The 20,442-nt window shown below is 35.1% G+C and overlaps 1 protein-coding gene and 1 pseudogene across 4 annotated transcripts in view; one reads left to right on the top strand and one right to left on the bottom strand.

The window, feature by feature from the left end:
- The window catches only part of TMEM67 (transmembrane protein 67), a 43,336-nt gene extending 24,792 nt beyond the window's left edge, over positions 1–18,544 (top strand). For 2 of the 3 annotated variants that reach the window (XM_082600973.1, XM_082600974.1), the window contains 10 exons: positions 1,259–1,358; positions 1,453–1,592; positions 3,139–3,279; positions 7,698–7,778; positions 8,268–8,384; positions 12,035–12,151; positions 12,258–12,362; positions 12,916–13,018; positions 16,220–16,362; positions 17,294–18,544. In XM_082600973.1, coding sequence (XP_082457099.1) covers positions 1,259–1,358; positions 1,453–1,592; positions 3,139–3,279; positions 7,698–7,778; positions 8,268–8,384; positions 12,035–12,151; positions 12,258–12,362; positions 12,916–13,018; positions 16,220–16,362; positions 17,294–17,374 — 1,128 coding nt within the window. In that variant the 3' untranslated portion in view covers positions 17,375–18,544. The remainder of the gene's footprint in view (positions 1–1,258; positions 1,359–1,452; positions 1,593–3,138; positions 3,280–7,697; positions 7,779–8,267; positions 8,385–12,034; positions 12,152–12,257; positions 12,363–12,915; positions 13,019–16,219; positions 16,363–17,293) is intronic. The other variant, XR_014291570.1, reaches the window with a different exon arrangement.
- LOC309792145 (signal peptidase complex subunit 1-like) lies at positions 5,573–6,700 on the bottom strand (annotated as a pseudogene). The gene has a single exon. The product of its transcript is annotated as a signal peptidase complex subunit 1-like (transcript).
- Positions 18,545–20,442: the final 1,898 nt, after the last annotated feature.

Raw genomic sequence — 20,442 nt, 5'->3', positions numbered from 1 at the left:
TGGATAAAGTGCTGAGCTCTTAGCATTTGTTCTCTGCCTCCATATTGCTTTCCTCCTCCTCCCATGGCAACCCCCCTCCCTACTTCATTGTTCTGTCGATGGATGTGAAGCTCTTTACATGCTTCTGTGGTAGATCTCATCCAATTGTGTTGTGATTATTAAGTGTCTGATGTTCCCACTGATCTGTGAGCTCCACGAAGAGAGGAATCATCCCATACTTAGATTTTTTTCCCTTGTTTGATCAATAATGTACCTGCTAGGAAGAAGCCTTAGTTTAAACATATTCTGTAAATGAAAATACCAGAAATAGGGGAAAAAAACAACAGTGAGAACATGCTAAAACTTTAATTAGGACAAGCAAATAATAGTTGGAAATACCTTTACTTATAAAGAAGTTAGGTGATCTAGAAAACAAAGTATGCTTTTGGAAACCTTGGGAAAGAGAAACAATTAATGCAAGGTCCCTGTATGAGGAGGAGGTAGTGTGTCTCCTTTCATATCCCTATTTCAAAGAAAGACAGAAAAAGGGAAGTCGAATTAATATGTATATAAAAATTCTGTGAATTTGGTGATTCCGTTATTTCGTGAGCTTCTCTTGATCCCCTAATGGTATTACGACTTTGTAACTTGTGAAAATTATATATTCATGTGATTACAGTATGTTTGTTTCTTTTTTTTTTTTTGAAGTATAAGTTGGTTTCAACATTGTGCCAGTCTCTGCTGTGCAGCAAAGTGACTCAGTTATACACATAGAGACAGTCTTTTTTTATATTCTTTTCCATTATGGTTTATCACAGGATATTGAGTATAGTTCCCTGTGCTATACATTAGGATCTTGTTTATCCACTCTGTATATAATAGTTTGCATCTACTAACCCCAGACTGCCAGTCCATCCCTCTCTGCCCCCCTCCCCTTGGCAACCACAAGTCTGTTCTCTATGTCTGTGCGTCTGTTTCTGTTTTCGTAGATAAGTTCATTTGTGTCATATTTTAGATTCCACATGTAAGTGATATCATATGGTATTTGTCTTTCTCTTTCTGATTTACTTCACTTAGTATGATAATCTCTAGTTGCATCCATGTTGCTGCAAATGGCATTATTTCGTTCTTTTTTATGGCTGAGTAGTATTCCATTGTATATATGTACCACATCTTCTTTATCCATTCATCTGTCGATGGACATTCTTAAAGAATCACTGTTGGTTTCATAAGCAGGCTTAATGCAGATACTTTAAGGTGCTTTGTTTGTCATTCTCAGGCTCTGCAATTTTTGCATAAGCTCATCTCCCAGATTACCATAGACATATTCTTTATTGATTGGGAGAGACCTAAAGGAAAGGTTCTTAAAGCTGTTGAAGGTAATGAAAGTAACCATTTGTACCAAGATTCTTTTGCCACCATTGTAGAGCAAATAAGGTGAAACGTTTTTACTCATTGTATCTCCCCAACCAGATGAGGGTGGTGTTCGGAGTGCTACCGTTCCCGTAAGCATATGGAGAACATATTTTGTGGCAAATGAATGGAATGAAATTCAGACTGTGAGAAAAATTAACCCACTCTTTCAAGTACTTACTGTCCTCTTCCTTTTGGAGGTATAAACTGTTTGATGTAATTGTATACAATTTATGGGTACCTCATAAATGTTAATATAATTCCAGCTAAGTTTTCATGTCAGTGGAAGAGTTTTCTAAAGGTTAAAATATTGTAATCAAGCCATTAAAAAATACACGTAACCTGAAATTTACCATCTTAATCATTTTAAGTATACAGTCCAGTACTGTTAAGTACATTCCCATTGTTGTGCAGTAGTCTCTAGAATTCTGTTCATCTTGCAAAACTAAAACTCTGTACCCATTAAACAACAGCTCCGTCTTCTCCCCTCTCCCCAGTGCCTGGAAACCACCATTCTACTTTCTGTCTCTTTGAATTTGTCTACTGTAGGTAAGGAGTGATTTTTAAACCACTGGTTTGTAGCAGAACCCCATAGGAAGCTTTTGCAGAATACCTGCGCCTTACCTCACGCCTTGAGATTATGTTCAATTCCGTAGCTCTGAGGCGAGCTCAGGTATCTGTATTTTAAGAACCGTCCCCCGTTATTCATATTCTCACTCCTGTATTAGAGCCACTATTAGAAGGTTGAAATTTTCTAACAAATTATCATTGAACACCTACTGTGGACTGTGTTCTGTCTTAAGAGCTGGGGCTGTAGCTTAACAAGACACACTGAATGGGTACATGCTTATGATCCCTTTACAGTTATTTCATGGGTCTGGGTAGAATTATTAAAGAAGTATTCAGTACTGAATATGAGACTGAAATACGGAAACTGTATGAGTAGCAGGTTTTCTCTAGAATTAGCTTCTTAAGTAAGGTTACATATGAATTATTAACTTGTATGTCTATCTGCCTTCCTTTTCCCTTCTTTCCCACTTTTCTCCTTCCTTTCCTTTTTAAACCTAGAGGAATGTGTGTGTCCCTAGGATATATGAACACTGTCTCAAAAATTCATTTATAGTAGTGTTTTTTAAAGCTTTAAAAGGTGTTATGTGAGAAAACAGTATTATAACGAAGTAAGTTTGGAAAACACTGGATTCAATAAAGTCATGTAGATTCCTTTACCATAAAACTTCCCAGAGCTTTTATTCTATGAGGGTGGAAGGCATGGAGGTGAGTATAATATACTAACTAAACTTATTTGATCATGGTTTCCTTTTATCAAAGATGGTATCTTCCTCAAAAGACATTTTGGAAAATACTGTTTTAAAGTATAAAAGGTATTTTACATAGTTCCTGGCATATGTTAAAACTCATGAAATACTGGTTGTTCATTGGTAGTTTACTGAAGAAAGCTTTATTCTCTTGACAGAAATTTTTGAGCTTTTTCTGTGTATATGATAATAAGGTTATATTTGGCCTTTAGTCATATTGAAGAGATTACCAAATGAACTAGCTAAATATTTTGTATTAAATACTTTGTAATTAAAATACTGGATAATTATTTTTATCTAGATTTTCTACCATTTATACAAACTTGAATACTTTAGTTTTTCAAGGTAAGGAGTAGAGAGGAGGGTCTCATTTTCAGACTAGAGGAGTTTTCTTTATGTTTGTTTAAATAACTTTTTCTTATTATTTCAGGTTGTGGGATTCAAGAACTTAGCATTAATGGATTCATCTTCTAGTCTTTCCAGAAGCCCACCTAGCTACATAGCTCCTTATAGCCGCATTTTGAGATATGCAGTGTCTACCGCTCTTTGGCTAGTCATTGGAATTATACAGGTAACAGGAGATTGTTCTTTTAAGCAACATTGCCTCTCTATATTTTTAACTCTGTTTACATGCTAATCCTCAAATATTGACCACAATATGATTTCTATAGTATAAAGAAGGTGACAAGAACAACAATAATAATAACTAATAGCTAATTTTTACATAGTATGATAATCTAGGCACTGTGTTAATTAACTGCATTACACAAATTAACTTAATCTTTATAGTAGCCCTCAGAGATAGATTCTTTTAGTATCCTCATTTTATAGCTGAGGATGCTGAGGCCCAGAAAGGTTAAATATTTACCTAAAGTCATGCAATTAGAAATTGGCAGAACTGGAATTTGAACCCAGGCAATCTGATTTCAGAGTTCATTTCTTATCAATAGTGGGGCTCTGGGGCTTCCCTGGTGGCGCAGTGGTTGAGAGTCCGCCTGCCGATGCAGGGGACACGGGTTCGTGCCCCGGTCTGGGAAGATCCCACATGCCGCGGAGCGGCTGGGCCCATGAGCCATGGCCACTGAGCCTGCGTGTCCGGAGCCTGTGCTCCGCAATGGGAGAGGCCACAGCAGTGAGAGGCCCTCGTACCGCAAAAAAAAAAAAAAAAAAAAAAAATAGTGGGGCTCTGAAGGGTCTTTCAGAGTCTGCAGCTTTCTAGTCACAGGATTTAGTTTATATATAATGATAGGAATTGCTAAGGTATCCTTAATCTTTTCTTTTCTTTGAAATATAACTTATAGTTTACATTTATTTATATATCATTAAACCTCTCAAAAACCAGTACCCCTTCTGAAATCTTCTTTGAAATATTTATTGGAATAGCTGAAACTAAAAATAAATCTTCTCAGGTCCCAGGGCTTTAGCAGAGGATCTTTTCTATGCTTACTTCCCTTATCTTCTTAAAGCTTTAAAAAAAGAATGCAAGGAAGAAAAGAAAGAAGCAGCAGCTACAGCGCTTAACTCTGATCTCTGCATTTCTTTCTCTTGCTTAACAGACACTCCCATGAGTGGAAAAAGGCTTTCTGTTTGATTAAGATCTTTTTAACTTTTAAGTAAGCAAATGAAGGTGGGACCTCTAGAAAGAATAGGTTGAACTTCCTATAAACTGGAGAGCAAATATTTGCCTTAAAGGCTTATTTTAAAAGATCTTTGGGATTGAAATCCCAAAATTCCTACAGAATTGGACCCAGGTGTCATTCCATGACTTAAGAATAGACTCTTTAAATTTGCATTTATTTTAAGTTGGTGAGACTTGTTCAAACTTGAAGCTATAAGATAGAGCTAGTGAGGGATAGTTTGACAGTCGGAAAAGAAAGAGAAACAGAAATTAGGATTTGAAATAAAATTCGATTAAAAGAATATGGGGTTTGATTTTTTTCCCTTCCAGTTTTATTGAGATATAACTGACATACGACACTGTATAAGTTTAAGGTGTACAGCATAATGATTTAACTTACACACATCATGAAATGATCACAATAAGTTTAGTGAACATCCATCATCTCATATAGATACAAAATTAAAGAAATAAAAAGAAAAATATTTTTCCCTTGTGATGAGAACTCTTAGGATTTATTCTCTTAACTTCTATGTATAACCTAAAACAGTGTTAATTATATTTATCATGTTGCACATTGCATCCTTAGTACTTATTTATCTTATAGCTGGAAGTTTGTGCCTTTTGACTGTCCTTATCCAGTTCCCCCCACTTCCCCCTCCAGCCCCCACCTCTGGTAACCAGAAATCTCATCTCTTCTTCTAAGAGTTTGTTCATTTGTCTGTTTGTTTTTGATGTATAATTAACCTACAACACTATGTTAGTTCCTGGAACACAGCATAGTGATTTGATATTTCTATACATTTCAAAATGATCACCGTAATAAGTCTAGTTACTGTCTGTCAACCATATTATGGGGTTTGATGTTTATCATCAGTGTAATAGTAAGAAAATATTTATTTTTACATATACCAATATAAGTTTTTGTGAATAGATCAGATTTATCTGGGTGTAGAGAATTTAAAGGAATACCATCTGAAGCTTTTCATATTGGTTGAGTACAACAATACAGAAACCCCAAATAGCAGTGGCTGAAATAAAAGTGACTTTTCTGTCTCCCGTGAGAAAGAAGAGCAGAGGTCGACAATGCAGGGCCAGCAGGGTGGCTGCTGTCAGGCCCAGATGCCTGTTGTTCTGCTCTGCCCCTCAGGACTTCACCTCTAAGGTCACCTCGCAGTCCATAATGGCTGATGGAGTTGCAGGAGTGAGCCGGGGAGAAGACCTCACCCTTTCCTCTTTATTTGTTCACTATGAGTTTTAACTGAAAACATTAAAACAGCTTAACTACTCATAATGAATTATGAAACTGTAATAGTTAAATTGTATTATCATTTATGAGGCATTTATTCTTCCTTATTTTGTAGACCTGCAAGAAAGTTTGCATACTTGTGTTGTTTTCTGTTTTGCATGTCAGAGGAAGATTATTAAGAGAAAGTCTAAAAGTTTTATAAATCAAAACCCAACTGAGAAGTAAAATATACAGAGGACAAAAGTTATATATAGCTGAGCACAGGTGGTTTTTAGCTCACGTTTTAGGTATGAAAACAATTTAGCTCATTTCACATGAAACACAAGCAGGTAAAGTAGTAAAGCTGAATCATGAAAACCCCTATCAGTTATTTTTAGCATGCCTCTTAATTTTTCTTTCCCCTGGTTTCTTGTCTTGTGTGCCAGAGTCTCAAACAGAACAAGTCTCGAACCACTTGAGGGGGTGTCAGTGATAAATGGTCCATGAAGGAAAATGTCAGCAAACATGAAAAATCAAATCCTGCCATAACTATGTAGTCCACCCAGACTGCTCAGCCACATACCCATAGATAAATCCAAGTATTGCAGAAAAGAATAATTCCCTGAAACCCCTGTTCAACTAGCTTCTGGCCCTTGTAACCCATTTGTGTGGGCAGCGAGCTCAGATGCTCCAGCATGACTGGATGAGGAGGCGGGCAGTGGGGCAAGGGCAGCCCCAACTCAAGGACCATAGGGGCCGGGGTCTGGTCCTGTGTGCAGATTGGTGGGCCTGCCGATCGGGGGAGTGCAATGGACACTCACCCTCTCCTCTTTGAGAGCCCTTTCAGAAGTGTCTTTGACATCTCCTTGGTCAGAACTTGGTCACATGGCCACACTTCACTGCACTGTCAGCTGGGCAGCAGTGTGCCCACTCAAAGAAGGGGTCTGTCACTAAGGGGAAGGGAAAGGATTGTTCGGGCAGCAACCAGCTGTCTTGGGCACTACCGTCTAACCTCGTTCTTTGTTTCTCACTTTGCTGTTATTTGATAGGAAAGTATTTCTCTCCATGGTCACATTCTCAAACTATCAGTGTTTATTCCTAAAATATCCATAAAAGTTCCTTTAGCCTATTACAGTTCCATAAATTTGTCTATACAAACTCTTCTTGATTCTCATAATATTAGGCTTTATTGTTCACTCCTTATACTTCCCCAAACCCAGCTTCTTCAATTTTTAAGTGGCATCTTTTAGTTTTTAAACTTTGAATGTTACTATTTTTATGTCATTTAAAGGAGTTTTAAAATGGGTACATAAGAGTATTTAGGAAAGTCTTTTCAGTGTTCACCTGCTATATTCATTTACATATCTGAGTACATTTTATGTGCGAGGCACTGTGCTGAGCTCAAAGATACGCAGTAACAAGAACAAGTCACCGTTGTGACAAGTGCTGTGAAGGGCATCAGCAGGGAGATGAGATAGTGAGTAGAGGGGGAGGTAAGGGCAGTGGAGGTTAGGAATGCGACAGCAGGCGACAGCTTTGAATTGGGTGGTTAGGAAATGTTATCCTTCTCTGAAGTGTATCTAAGAAGGTCTACAATATAAACTTTTCTCTTGTGATTTATAAAACTTCCCTTTGTAGTACTGTTATTAAATCTATCTAAGAAAACACTTGAAACCATTCCATTTGAATGTTTAACACATTATCTGTAGTTGAAACAGAATACTTGACATATGTTTTTTATGTGCTACTCTTATCAGAGAAGATTAATTTGAAAAACGGCAATTTTTCTAGTGGCTTTTTGAATTTAGAACCATACCTAAATCTGCCCATTAATGCATCGGTTTATCCTAAAGCTTTTAAAGCCCCTTACTTCCTCCCCCTGTGTTTGTCCTATCTTATTTTAATGACACAGAAAAGTTTTTTAAATTCAAAAGCTCCCTCAGTGAATCTTAACACAATTGCAAAGCACTCTTCCTTTGACAGAAGAATCAGAAATGATAAGTAGGATTTTATCCCACAGGAATTGTTATTGGCCACTATGTTCTTGGTTGGCACTTCTTTTTTCTTATGACACTATACTGTGGCTATAAAAGAAAATTAAATCCTAAAATCTAATAAACATGAACTTGGCTTAATGTTTCAGATTGTGTTCTTTGCTGTCTTTTATGAGAGATTTGTAGAAGATAAAATTGGACAGTTTGTTGATTTGTGCTGTATGAGCAATGTAAGTACTTTCTGACTTTATCTTGCAACTGTTATTTCTCCCTTTTTAAAGGTCATGAGTACACTAAGAGAGGCTTTATAAGTGATGTGCTATGATTGTATTTTTAGTCTGATTTCCACTGATGGTTAATTCCAGAGATGGTTATAACAAGCTACAAGTTAATATTTACTGTCTTAATTTTTCCTTCTTTATTTGCAGTTTCTTAATTATGAATTGCTTATGCCACCAAACAGTTGAGTCGACCTGAAGTCCCTGAAAAGTTTTCATATATCAACCCTGTTTCTTCCTTCCTTGGGAGTGTCTCCAGTCTCTTTTGCATCTACTTTTTAAAATAACCTCATTATCCTTTATTATCTTATTATTCTCTTTATATGTTTTCCAAGAATTCAACCCTCATTATTTTGAGAGAAAGGAAGCAATTTTAAGAAGAACTTAATTTTTATTGTTTTGCAGATGAGTTGCTAACTGCTTCTTCTTCTCTTTTGATAGATATCAGTGTTTCTGTTATCCCACAGATGTTTTGGTTATTACATTCATGGTAGATCAGTACATGGGCATGCTGATACTAATATGGAAGAAATGAATATGAATCTTAAAAGAGAAGCGGTATGAATGTATTTTATATCTTTTTGTTTTTTAAGTTGAGAGATGGGTTCTCTTAATCTGGGATTTGTAGTAATCTTTTAAAAAAATCCTCATTGATTACTTTTGAAAGTTTCTGGGATGCCAACTCATTACCCTGAACACTGAAAGGGAATAAATCAAATTCCATCCTATAGTTTTTTTATGGACTGTATTTCAAAGTAACCAAATAATTCATGAGGGAAAGATCTTCCTGTTGGAAGAAAGTAAAAGGAATTCTAAGTTAGAAAATCACCATTTTGCAATGACTAATGGATTAATGCCTATAGGTTACAATCATCAATGGATGCTAAAAATTAAGTGAAGGATGACAGGGAACTTTATAATGAGGAATCAGGTTGATATAATTTGAACACACTGGCTCAACCTTACTACAAGTAAAAATTAGGAAAACTGACATTATGCACTTCCTGTTATGATGCAGTAGGGAAGTACATAATATCACCAATGAAATATTCTTGCCTAAGAAAATTGAACCTGAATGTAATCAAGCCTCTGGATCTAACCACCAGTTTACAGGAAATAGAGGGGATAGAGACAAAATAATAGCACAGGAAGCAATTAGCCAGATGCAAAATGTTAGGATGTCTCACAGGACAAACGACCCAGTGTCTCCAACAAATCAAAGGCATGAAGAGAAAGGGAGAAGTGGTGGTGGTCATGGTGGAAGAAGACTGTTAGATATAAGAGAAATTTAAGAAAAAAAACAATCAAATAGAATGTGTAGACTTTGATTGGATCCTGATTCAAAAAAACCAGCTATAAAAAAATCTTTGGGAAAAATCTTGGAGATTTAATAGACTAAATATTAAATTATATTAAGGAAAGATTAATTTTATTAGGTGTGAAAATGGCATTTTTTTTCAAAGTCTTATTGGTACATACAGATACATTTGGTACATACAGATACAGATACATACAGAAGTATTTGCCGATGAAATAACATGGTATCTGGGGTTTGCTTTAAAAGAAAAAAGTTGGGAGGATAGATGAAAATTGGTAAAACGTTAGTAATTGTTGAAGTTGGGTGATGGATGGTTTACTGTTCTCTACTATGTATATTAGAAAACTTCCATAAGGAAATTTAAAAAGAAAAATATATACTTAAGAGGAAAAACCAAGAGGATTTATTGATTAAGGTACTATACCTGTGACTTGCAAGAACTTAATAGATGATAACAACATCTCAGAGAACAATTTGTTTAATACATTGAACTGAATCAGTTGATTAACTATTAGAAATTATACCTGGACTGAAAGGTTAAATTTAAAAATGAAACTATGAAAACCTAGAAAAGAGTATTTCAGATTGGGAGATGACAATCTAAGCATAAAATACAGAAAGCATCAAAAAAGTAACATTTTTTGATTTTACTTTATTAATGTAGAACATTTGTGTAGACAATAATTATATTAATAAAAGACATGGGGTAAAATTCTCATAGTAAATATGACAAACATATTGATAACTATTGAAAGTCATATAAATCTGTAAGCAGACTAAGTTAAAACCTCAATGGAGGGACTTCCCTGGTGGTCCAGTGGTTAAGACTCCACGCTTCCACTGCAGGGGACACAGGTTCAATCCCTGGTTGGGGAACTGAGATCCTGCATGCTGCAGAGCGCGACCAAAAAACAAAAACAAAACAAAACAAAAAACTCCCATGGAAAAATGACAAAAAGATTTTTTAAAATATGTAAATAAACAGAAGAGACTAATAAACCTCTAAAAAATATTCAACTCATAAATCATAAAAGAAATGAATGTAAAAGTAACATTTTTACTTTCTTCAAATTACCGAACTTTTTTAAAAAAAGCTAATAGTTAGTAGCATCAAGGACAGGGTGAGGGCTTCCCTGGTGGCGCAGTGGTTATGAGTCCGCCTGCCGATGCAGGGGACACGGGTTCGTGCCGCAATTCGGGAAGATCCCACATGCCGCGGAGCTGCTGGGCCCATGAGCCATGGCCGCTGAGCCTGTGCATCCGGAACCTGTGCTCCGCAACGGGAGAGGCCACAACAGTGAGAGGCCCGCGTACCACAAAAAAAAAAAAAAAAAAAAAGGACAGGGTGAAATGGGCACTGGTCTCAGAATACGTTTTTACACACCTGCTGGAAAGCATTTGGCAAGAGCTTTCTAAGAATTCATTATCTTTGGGACTTCCCTGGTGGTCCAGTGGTACAGAATCTGCCTTACAGTGCAGGGGACGTGGGTTCAATCCCTGGTCGGGGAACTAGGATCCCATATGCCGCGGGACAGCTGGGCCCACGTGCCACAACTACTGAGCTCGTGTGCCTCAACTAGAGCCTACATACTGCAAACTACAGAGCTCATGTGCTCTGGAACCCACACACCACAGCGACAGAGAGGAAAAACATGCATGCCACAACTGGAGAGAAGCCCACGCACCACAAGGAAGAGCCAGCATGCCACAACTAAGACCTGATGCAGCCAAAAATAAAAAAATAAAGAGTTCATTATCTTTGACTTACTGATTCTATTAATCTAACTCAAGGAAATAATTAGCAATGTGAATAACTACTTAGGTTCAGGATCTTCATCACAGGGCTTATTTATAAGGGCAAAAAATATGTAAAAATGGGAGAATATTAAGTAAATTGGTTTGCCTATACAGTGAAACCCTAGGTAAACATTAAAAAATCATGTTTTATAGAACATTTAATAACATGGGGAGTTGCTGAGGATATAATGTTAAGTGAAAAAGAAATCAGTACGATCCCAGTTTTATGCCATCTATACGTATATGCCTAGACAACCACTGGAAATGAAATACCTTAAAATACCTCTATCTCTTGGTGTTGAGATTATAGGTGATTTTTAAAATTTTTTTGTATTTCTCCATATTTTATAAATTATCTGTAGCAGCATGTGCTTTTTTAATCAGGAAAAAAAACTTTAAAAAAAAAATAGAGAAATTCACTACACATAGACTACCTTTAAGTCAGTAGAAAACCAAGTGTTACATTATGTTTCCAGCTTAGGTTTAGATAAAGGAGGAGAATGTTAAGCTCCAGAGTAGGCAAATAAAATCGAGAATGGAGGCAAGAATACTTATGCTGAACCCTAAAGCATCTATGAGAATTGGCTAGGTCAGGGGTAGGGCAAACTGTTACAGGCATGTGGTTCTCAGGATTCAAGTTATGTCAAAGAGACTTGAAATAGATAACTGGTCTATAACATTAACCATTGGGTCATGTATCACTACCTTTTTTATTGGAATTAATTAAGGAAAGACCATTTATAAAAGTAGTTAATTCTAAGACTAGACTTTGTCATTTATTAAAGAGCAATAAATTAATTATAAAAAAGCTAAGAATATCAATATACAGTGAACTTAGTATGAGATTTTTTTTTAAGTAGGGCAGAGTAAAGGAGATGATCTAGCACCTGCAAGGAAGTATGATGAAATAGAAATTAGTAAAACCTAGAGGGGAGGGAGAACCTTGATTACTGTTAGAATCTCATTGTCTCAAACATAATAGTTCCGTACAATTTCAGTTGGCTTCCAAATCTTGTTAAATATTGTATTTTCTTTTAAAGATAGGCAAAATTTTCATAATCTTGATCTTAATTTAAATTTTTTAACTTTTCAGGAAAATTTGTGTAGCCAAAGAGGTTTGATACCCAATACAGATGGTCAAACTTTTCAAATTGCTATTTCTAGCCACATGAGACAACAGTATGACAGAATTCATGAGACACTAACAAGGGTTTGTATGAAGTACAGGTCACATATATTCTGTCAGTATTTCATGTTACTTAGATACCAAGGATGTAAGGCATGTTGCATTTATCCTTGTCTCTTTTTCACATTAGAAAAATGGCCCTGCTAGACTATTGAGTTCATCAGGAAGTACTTTTGAGCAGAGTATAAAAGCATATCATACTATGAATAAATTTCTTGGCTCTTTCATCGATCATGTATGTATCATTTATTTTTAAACTAGAATCAAAATGCAACTTTAAAAAAGTTAACGAGGGGTGTCAATTATTTCTTCAGTCAACCAAGTCAACGGACTTATGCCTTGTGGGGTTTTTTGTTTGTTTGTTTGTTTGTTTTTGCTGTAAAAACTAATACTGTGGCTTAGGGATGGAGTTAAGTTATGTAAAAGGAAAAGATTTTTACCTGTCTATTAGCATGATTATTACCTTAAAATATGTCTGTACTGGAATTTTGTTACTTAACAAATATTATCAATTATTTATTGTAGAAATATGCTATGATTGTATTCCTAAAAAGCTTGTTGTAAATTGATTTTCAGTATATCTAGTCCTAAGTACTACTAATAGCATTTAAAATTTAAAACATTCCTAAAGAGTATTTTGTTATAAAGTCCAGTAGTAAATTGTCTTTGAAGAACAGATTTTCTTTGTGTTCTATTCATTTTTCTTTTTCTCTCCTTCTGATTTTACAAAAATTGGGAAGCATTCATTTCACTGCTATTTTTGAAATGACTCTCATTTTTTATATTAGGTTCATAAGGAAATGGACTACTTTATAAAAGATAAATTGCTTCTTGAAAGAATTCTTGGAATGGAATTCATGGAACCAATGGAAAAAAGCATCTTTTACAATGGTATCCTTCAAATGCCTTTGCTGAACTTGATTATTATTTTCCAAGTTTGAAGAAACATTCTTGTAGTTCCTGTCTTTTGATTTTATACTTTTATATAGGAAACATAATGAACTTAGTTAACTTCAAGGAATTATAGTAGTTTTCTGTGTCCCGTTTTATTATGTCATGTTATCAATAGCAAGAAACAAATATATAAAAGATAATTATTCTACAAGAAAGTTAAAAAAAGCTGAATTTCAAAATCAAACAAGACTTCCCTGGTGGTCCAGTGGTTAAGGCTCCACACTCCCAATGCAGGGGCCACGGGTTCAATCCCTGGTTCAAGGAACTAAGATCCCACATGCCACACGGCACGGCCAAAACAAAACAAAACAAAATCAGTGGTAGACATGGAAGAGATAGTAAAACAAATACATAAAGTTCAGATTTTATTGGACTGTTCATTCAGTGGCACACTTATGAAACACTTAAAGAAGAATAATGCTCATGATTTATCTTTAACATTTAATTTTTCATTTTATCCAACTTCTTAAAAATTGTACACATCTGTGTGACAGGAATAGTGATTAAACATGGTTTTTTATCATTAAAAAGGAAGTATATATGTCACTGTCAATGTGACTGATAACCTCTTGTGTGGCTTGGGAAGAATGGAAATGGTATAACCAGTGTCCTGGCCTAGATATCACTTACCCTTGTGTTATTGAGTGTCACATATTGTGTCAGTCCTGGGATACACAGACTAATGGTCCCTCCCTTGGGCATCTTGTTTAGTAGACTGTGGAAAGTAGGCATGTGATGGGTGAGTGGAGTGATGCTGGGATAGAAGTCTGTGCAGATACAGGCTGCACTGGGTGCAGAAAGGAAAGTAGAAAATCTAACTAGATACAGGGTGAAGCCAGAGAGGCAACATGGTGAAGTTTGAATTGGGTCTTAAAAAATAAGGTGGTGTTGTCATACAGGAGGGTCCAGGTAAGAGAGGTGAAGACGTTTGTACAGAAGGGGGAAAGGGCATTATACACTTAGGAACTTTATGATTGAAGCCTCGAATGAAGTGGGTCAGTGAGAGAGAGTGCATGAACAATAAAGAGGGAAGAGACTGAATCCCAAAGGCCTTGTCTGACACCCTAAGGAGTTTTGCTTTATCCTATAGAGCACTTGTTTCCAAAAACATTTAAAAAAAATTTTTTTGTCCTACAAGGTGTGTGCAGGTTGATCCATGGAGGTGTGGGAAGAAAATATTAAAAAGTCTATTTGTATATTTGCAATTCCATCATTCTTAATTTATATTTTGGAAAAATTATATGTAGTAATTAATAAACTACGCCTATTATGGGATGCATGCTCAGCATTTTATTCTGATAAGGATACATGATCAATACAATTTGGAAACCACTGCTAATGAATGTCGTCAGAAAGCCTTCAGCATATCTGATTTATAAATTGGAAGAATTATTCTGGCAGTAGTGAATAGGTTGAGTTAAACAGATGTAAGACTATAACAATATAACAGTCATTAAGAATATAGCTTTCATAATAAAGAATATAGCTTAGTCATTATAACTTAGTCATTAAGAATATAGCTTTCACAATAAAGTTTTCTGGTCTTGGGTTCAAAATCTGACTAGTTTTGTGCACTTGAGAAAGTTGTTTACCCTTTCTGAACTTTAATGCCCTCTCTATAAAATTAAGTATAACCTTCTAAAGGTTGTTGCATTTACACATGTGTAATCATTGTGTAAAGAACCTGGTATGGGTAGGCACTCAGAAAAATGATGTTACCTTTTCTAATAATAATAGTACAATCATCATCAACAACTTCTTCATCTCTATTGGGAAATTAGGAGAATATGAGCTAAGGCAGTAGTGATGAGGATAAAGAAGAAAAGATTGCCAGAGACGTTAAGGAAGAGAAACGTAGGAGAGAAAGAGTAGTCAGAAATCATCCGGATTTCCAGCTTGTGTGACTAGGTGGTTGGTGGTGGTGCCACCCTTCTCTGAGACAGGGAGTGCAGATGGAGGACCAGGTTTTGAAGGAAAGGGGATGAATTTGGTTTTGAATATGTTGTGTCTTGAGGTACCTTTGGGACATCTAGGAAGAGATGTCCAGTAAGCCATTAAATGTAAGGAACTGGGGGACCAGATCTTAGGAGAAAGTAAAGGCACACAGTAAGCTGGGGAGTCTCATCAAATGAGGTCATTGCTGGAGCAATGGCAGTGAAAGGTCACCCACGAAGAGTGTATATTGCTGGCTTGTTTATTTTTTTTAAATACGTATACAACTATATGTACAGAAGTGCATATCTTGTAAGGATATAGCTTAATGGCCAGTAAATTTTCACAAACTGAATATATTCCTATAACTAACTCCCTGATCAAAAAAGAATGTTAGCAGCAAGCCAGATGTCCTCTTGTATAAAACAAGAGGTCCTAACTGGGTATCCATGGGCAGCTGAATCACTGAAGTGATTCTCTGTACCTCCCTGAAATTGTGTGCAAGATTCGTATATGTGTACTTCCCCCACTTCCTCTCGTGAAAGGGTCTGTAGCTTTCATCAGAATCTTAAAAGGGTGTTCACATCCCGAAAAGGATGAACCCCTACTTGGGGAGCGAGAAGAGAAGAAGTCCCAGAGAAGAACCTTAGGGGACTACTTGAGACATAAATTATAGCACACTATTCTAGTCCTTGCTGGTTTTGTTTTGCTTTTTATTTATTTATTTATTTTAATTGAAGTATAGTTGATATACAATGCTGTGTTAATTCTCTGCTGTACAGAAAAGTGAGTTTTGCTTTTTAAACTTTATCTTAGAGAATCTTTCTAAGATTCTTTAACCTTTAGTTATGGAAACAAATAGAGAAGGGATATTCATTACCTGATCATTGAAAGATATTGACTGTATACTTAAACTACTAGCGATTACAACCCTTGGTGCAAATGATAAAACTGCTTTTTATGAGCAGAGTTCTTTGATTAACCTTTTAGATTAGCAAATTTTAATACCCTTTGTTTATTTTTTGTAAACCATAAAGTATTTTTTTCTTTTTTTAAATTCAGGTATAATTGACATACAATAGCCATGAAGTATTATAGTAACTAGTTGTTTTTAAATATCCAAGTTTTATCACCAGAAATTTATCACAGGTTTATTCTATTTTTAAATTTCTAACTTATGTCTTATAAATTGCTTTTTTTTGATAGATGAAAGTTATTCTTTCAGCAGTGTTCTGTATTATGGAAATGAAGCCACTCTTCTTATTTATGATCTGATGTTCTTCTGTGTTGTGGATTTGGCTTGCCAAAATTTTATTTTAGCATCCTTCCTTACGTACCTACAGCAAGAGGTAAATTTAAGAATTTTTTCTGGGTTTCATTTAAACGACATATGTTAGAAGTAGATATTTATTTTTATAGCAGAGAATAACAAATGTATACTCTCACTAGGAATTTATAAAGATTTAGAATATGATTAGCCCTGCCAAAAAAAGGAAAAACATTTCAACGAGGTTCATTCTACACTTTCCTTCCGGGTCAATGAAGTACTGAGGTCTCGGGGAAGGCATAAGTTGCTTGAGCAAACGTGAAAGGAACCTAATAGGAAGACATTTAAATTACCCATCTCTCCTACATGCCAGCAGTGAGCAGTAATTAGAGTCCCATTCACCCTCTGCACCAGATGTTACTGTAACAAAAAGGCAAGCTCTGAGATGTAGCTCGAGGCTCAGCCACTTTAACTTGTAACTCTCACACATCCCCTATCTGCTTGGATTAGAAAACAATTGCGTGGATGGGTGTGGAGCCTGAAATGGAGACTTCAAGAAAAACCAAATTTGTTCTAGAAATGTTAGTATTCACATCACCCAAATATTCCCCACTATGTCAAAGTATATGAGTTAATAAGATATAATGTATTAGTTTTTGATAGAGATCTAGAATTATGAACAAATTCTGTTCCTAACAGTTCTTTTGATGTTTCCATAGCTTTTAGAGCTAGAGGAAACTTGTCTTGCCAAATATTTAAAAGTATATTCCTGTGAACATAAGGGGATTTGTATTATTAATTTATAAAAATATATTCTGAATAGGGATGCACACTGCTTCAGTATTATGAAAGGTGTTAATAGGCTTGAAATAATTTTGTGTATCGCCATGGAATTCAGATGTCTGATACATGAAAATAAATAGTTGAGAGAATTAGCTAGTTTAATTTAGATATTTTAATTGATGTGCACAATTAATTTCCTTTATATATATATATTTCCTTCTTTTTTTCAGATTTTTAGATTTATTCGTAATACAGTAGGACAGAAGAATTTGGCATCCAAAACACTGGTGGATCAAAGATTTCTGATTTAATTTATTGAATAGATAAAGACAATTATAATCATGGCAAAAACAGTCATGATTATCAGGTTAGTTTGCCATATTTTTTAAAACTTGTAATACAAATTATTCTATTTTTATTTGTTTTTTAATCTACAGAAAGATTTATTTTTATAACTTGTAGATACATAACTTGCTTTGTGAACATGTAGTGTGATACAATGGAAGATATTATTTTCCTATTATGCATGGCATTTAATTCACCAGCTCATAGACTAGATAGCTCTGACAATGGGACCAAAAAAATCTAAATATTGCTTTCAGCATAACATTTTTTAATGATATTCAAAACAGTCCCCATCATTTGTCTCTGTAGATTATTTTATGAACTAGATTTGTCTATATTTTCTCACATTGAAAAAGAATTTTGATTCCAAGTTCAAGCCTGGTTTTCAATTCAGTATTTTGTTTTACATATTTTATGGTTAAATAAATGTTGAAAATATTTTCACGTTTACTTAGAAATTTGAAATTGTATATGGGCGGAATCAATTTGCCTCATTTTAATTGTTCACCCTGTTTGGCAGTGGACTGATTCACTATTGGATTAATAGGCACCTCGTGAACTGGTACGTAGTCATTCCTTTGTATACCTGTGTTATTAGGTCAACATACTCTTTCCATGAAGTATGTTTATATCTCTAATATCATTTACATTATTGAGCTGTAATATGTGACATTTTCCTCAATATAGTTTTTTATACATTTATACATAACATTTTAAGAGCACTCCCAAAGCTTTGCTCTTCAATTATGTTTAAAGATTGTAAATAACAAACTGTAAGTTATGTTAACAAGGTGATTTATTGAAAATAAACTTAGGCTTCATAAGTTAGTAGGCTAGTATTTTTTTTAAATAAGGAAAAAAATATGGGGAGCCAAAATATAATTAATGTAAATCCTGAGCCATGTAGCTAATAGTTTTCCATGATATTATTTTTCTTCAATATGCTCTTTAATAATCCTTTTCATTGTGTATCATGAACTTGAAAGTCACCTTATTTCAAGTATAATGGTCATTAACCCCCAAAGCAACATTTCTTACTCCCTTCTATGTTAATGCTGTGTAAATACTTAAATGTAATGCTATGTAAATATTGTTTATATTACTGAATTGAAAATGTAGAATAAAACATTTGGTGTTTCTCTTTCCTGTTTTATTAATATGTATTTTATGAAATAGCATTTAGGAATACAACAGTATTGGGGCGGGTGTCCCCAGCCATTGCTAAAGCTGAATCCTTTACATTCTCTGAATCTTGAGGATGACTGAGAAGAGGGGAGGCTAATAAGTTGAGGATTTGAAACTCTGGTTTCTTAAGGGTCACAGTACAGAAATGCCTTTCTAAAAGCCTCAGAGATAAGTAAATGTACCAGCATGGATTTTTAAAGCCACCTACTCAGAAGCTTATGAAAGAAATACGACTCTCATTCTACATAAAAGAAGTTAATATTCGTGTGAATGTATCTAAGTGGAAATTTCAAAAAATATGATCGGTTGGCTCACCTGCTGATAAATTAAGACAGAGAAAAGACATTTAAAATCATTTTAAAGTAGTTTTGTACAATATTATTTTTATTTTGGTTAGATACATAAAAGGATGTACAGGTTTCCATACACTATTGACTCTTGTGTTCATATTGCCACGATTTAAACTTTGTGATCATGTGCTTAATTTTCTACTAGACCCATAATCTTTTGTCTATTTCTGTAAAACCAACCCACTGTACTTTGTATATTATATCCTTAATTTTACTGATTACATAGAAACATTTGATAAATCTCTTGGTCATTTCATAATGACCCTAGGTTCACCTAGAGGTTCTTTACAAGCTTCTGTGTGCTTTCTATCCTCCTTAGAAATGCATGGGCCCTTGAAATAATTCTGCAGATCAGTCTCTCTATTATGAGATGTTTATACTTGCTTACTTCTCTCATACTGCTGCCCTAGCAAACTGCCTTTTGAGAAGGCTCTTCTGTTTACCTAGATTGAGAAGCATTCAAAATGACCATTAACACAGTGCTTGCAAGCATGAAACATGTACCTTTTTGTTGTTGGTAAACATTGACAAAAAAAGCTGAGAGGAAATAAATGTAAGTTGAAGAGCAGTGTGGCTTAATGGAAAAATACTCCAAATTTAGTAACAGAAGCCATGGATTTGAATTAGAATTTTGCCCTTTGTCACTTACTAGCTTTGTGACTTTACACCAAGCTCTTTGGCATTTTTGAGCTTCGTTCCACATCTTTATAATGGAAATAATATCCTTTGCTTACCACTTGTTGTAAGGATTATTTCATTAAAATAGGCTTATAATAGTAAACTATGAACCCTGGAATTTTAAAATATTTTAGTTTGAAATATGTGCCTTCAAATGTATATTCTATCTTGCTAATAAATTAATTCTATGATATTAAAACTGAGATTACTGATTTCAGTAACTAAGCAATGAAAATCCTGGACCTTCTGCCTCAGTCACGCCAGCCTCAACAAGGAAGAGGCCTTGGTAGATGTCAGACCTTTAGTGAAAGGAGGCAAGAAGGAGCTGTTACCCCATGTTGTAGGTGTGGTTTGTGGTACAGATTGGAAAAGAGTAGAGAGTGGAATGTTGTCTCTGGAAGGGAGGGTTTATTCCGCTTGCTTATTCATTTATACATTCATGCAAGCAACATTTCTACCCATTCCCACTCCCGAGCCCCTCAGAAGGGTAAGACAATTAGTAGAGGAAACAGGTATATTAACCAATAATTACAGCAATCTGAAAAGTGCTGCAGCCACTAGGGTGTGATGTGGGGAAAGCTCGTAACTGCGCATCTGTGGTCATCAGGGCTTTGACCTGACAGAGTGGTATTTGATCTAAGATTTAAAGATAAACAAGACAAGTGCAATGAAAGCAAGGAACAGTATATACTCTGAGGTGAAGCACATGGCCATTGGCTACTACAGATTGTTTGAATACGGAATACATATTTTGTTTATATTTTTTTTAAAAAATATTCTGTACATTATGATGTTTTAACATCTTAAAATTTTTTTCTGAC

This window comes from Mesoplodon mirus (genome assembly GCF_964341445.2).
Source record: "Mesoplodon mirus genome assembly, chromosome: 16".
Classification (NCBI taxonomy): domain Eukaryota; kingdom Metazoa; phylum Chordata; class Mammalia; order Artiodactyla; family Ziphiidae; genus Mesoplodon; species Mesoplodon mirus.
This window is presented reverse-complemented; position numbering and strand designations above follow the sequence as displayed.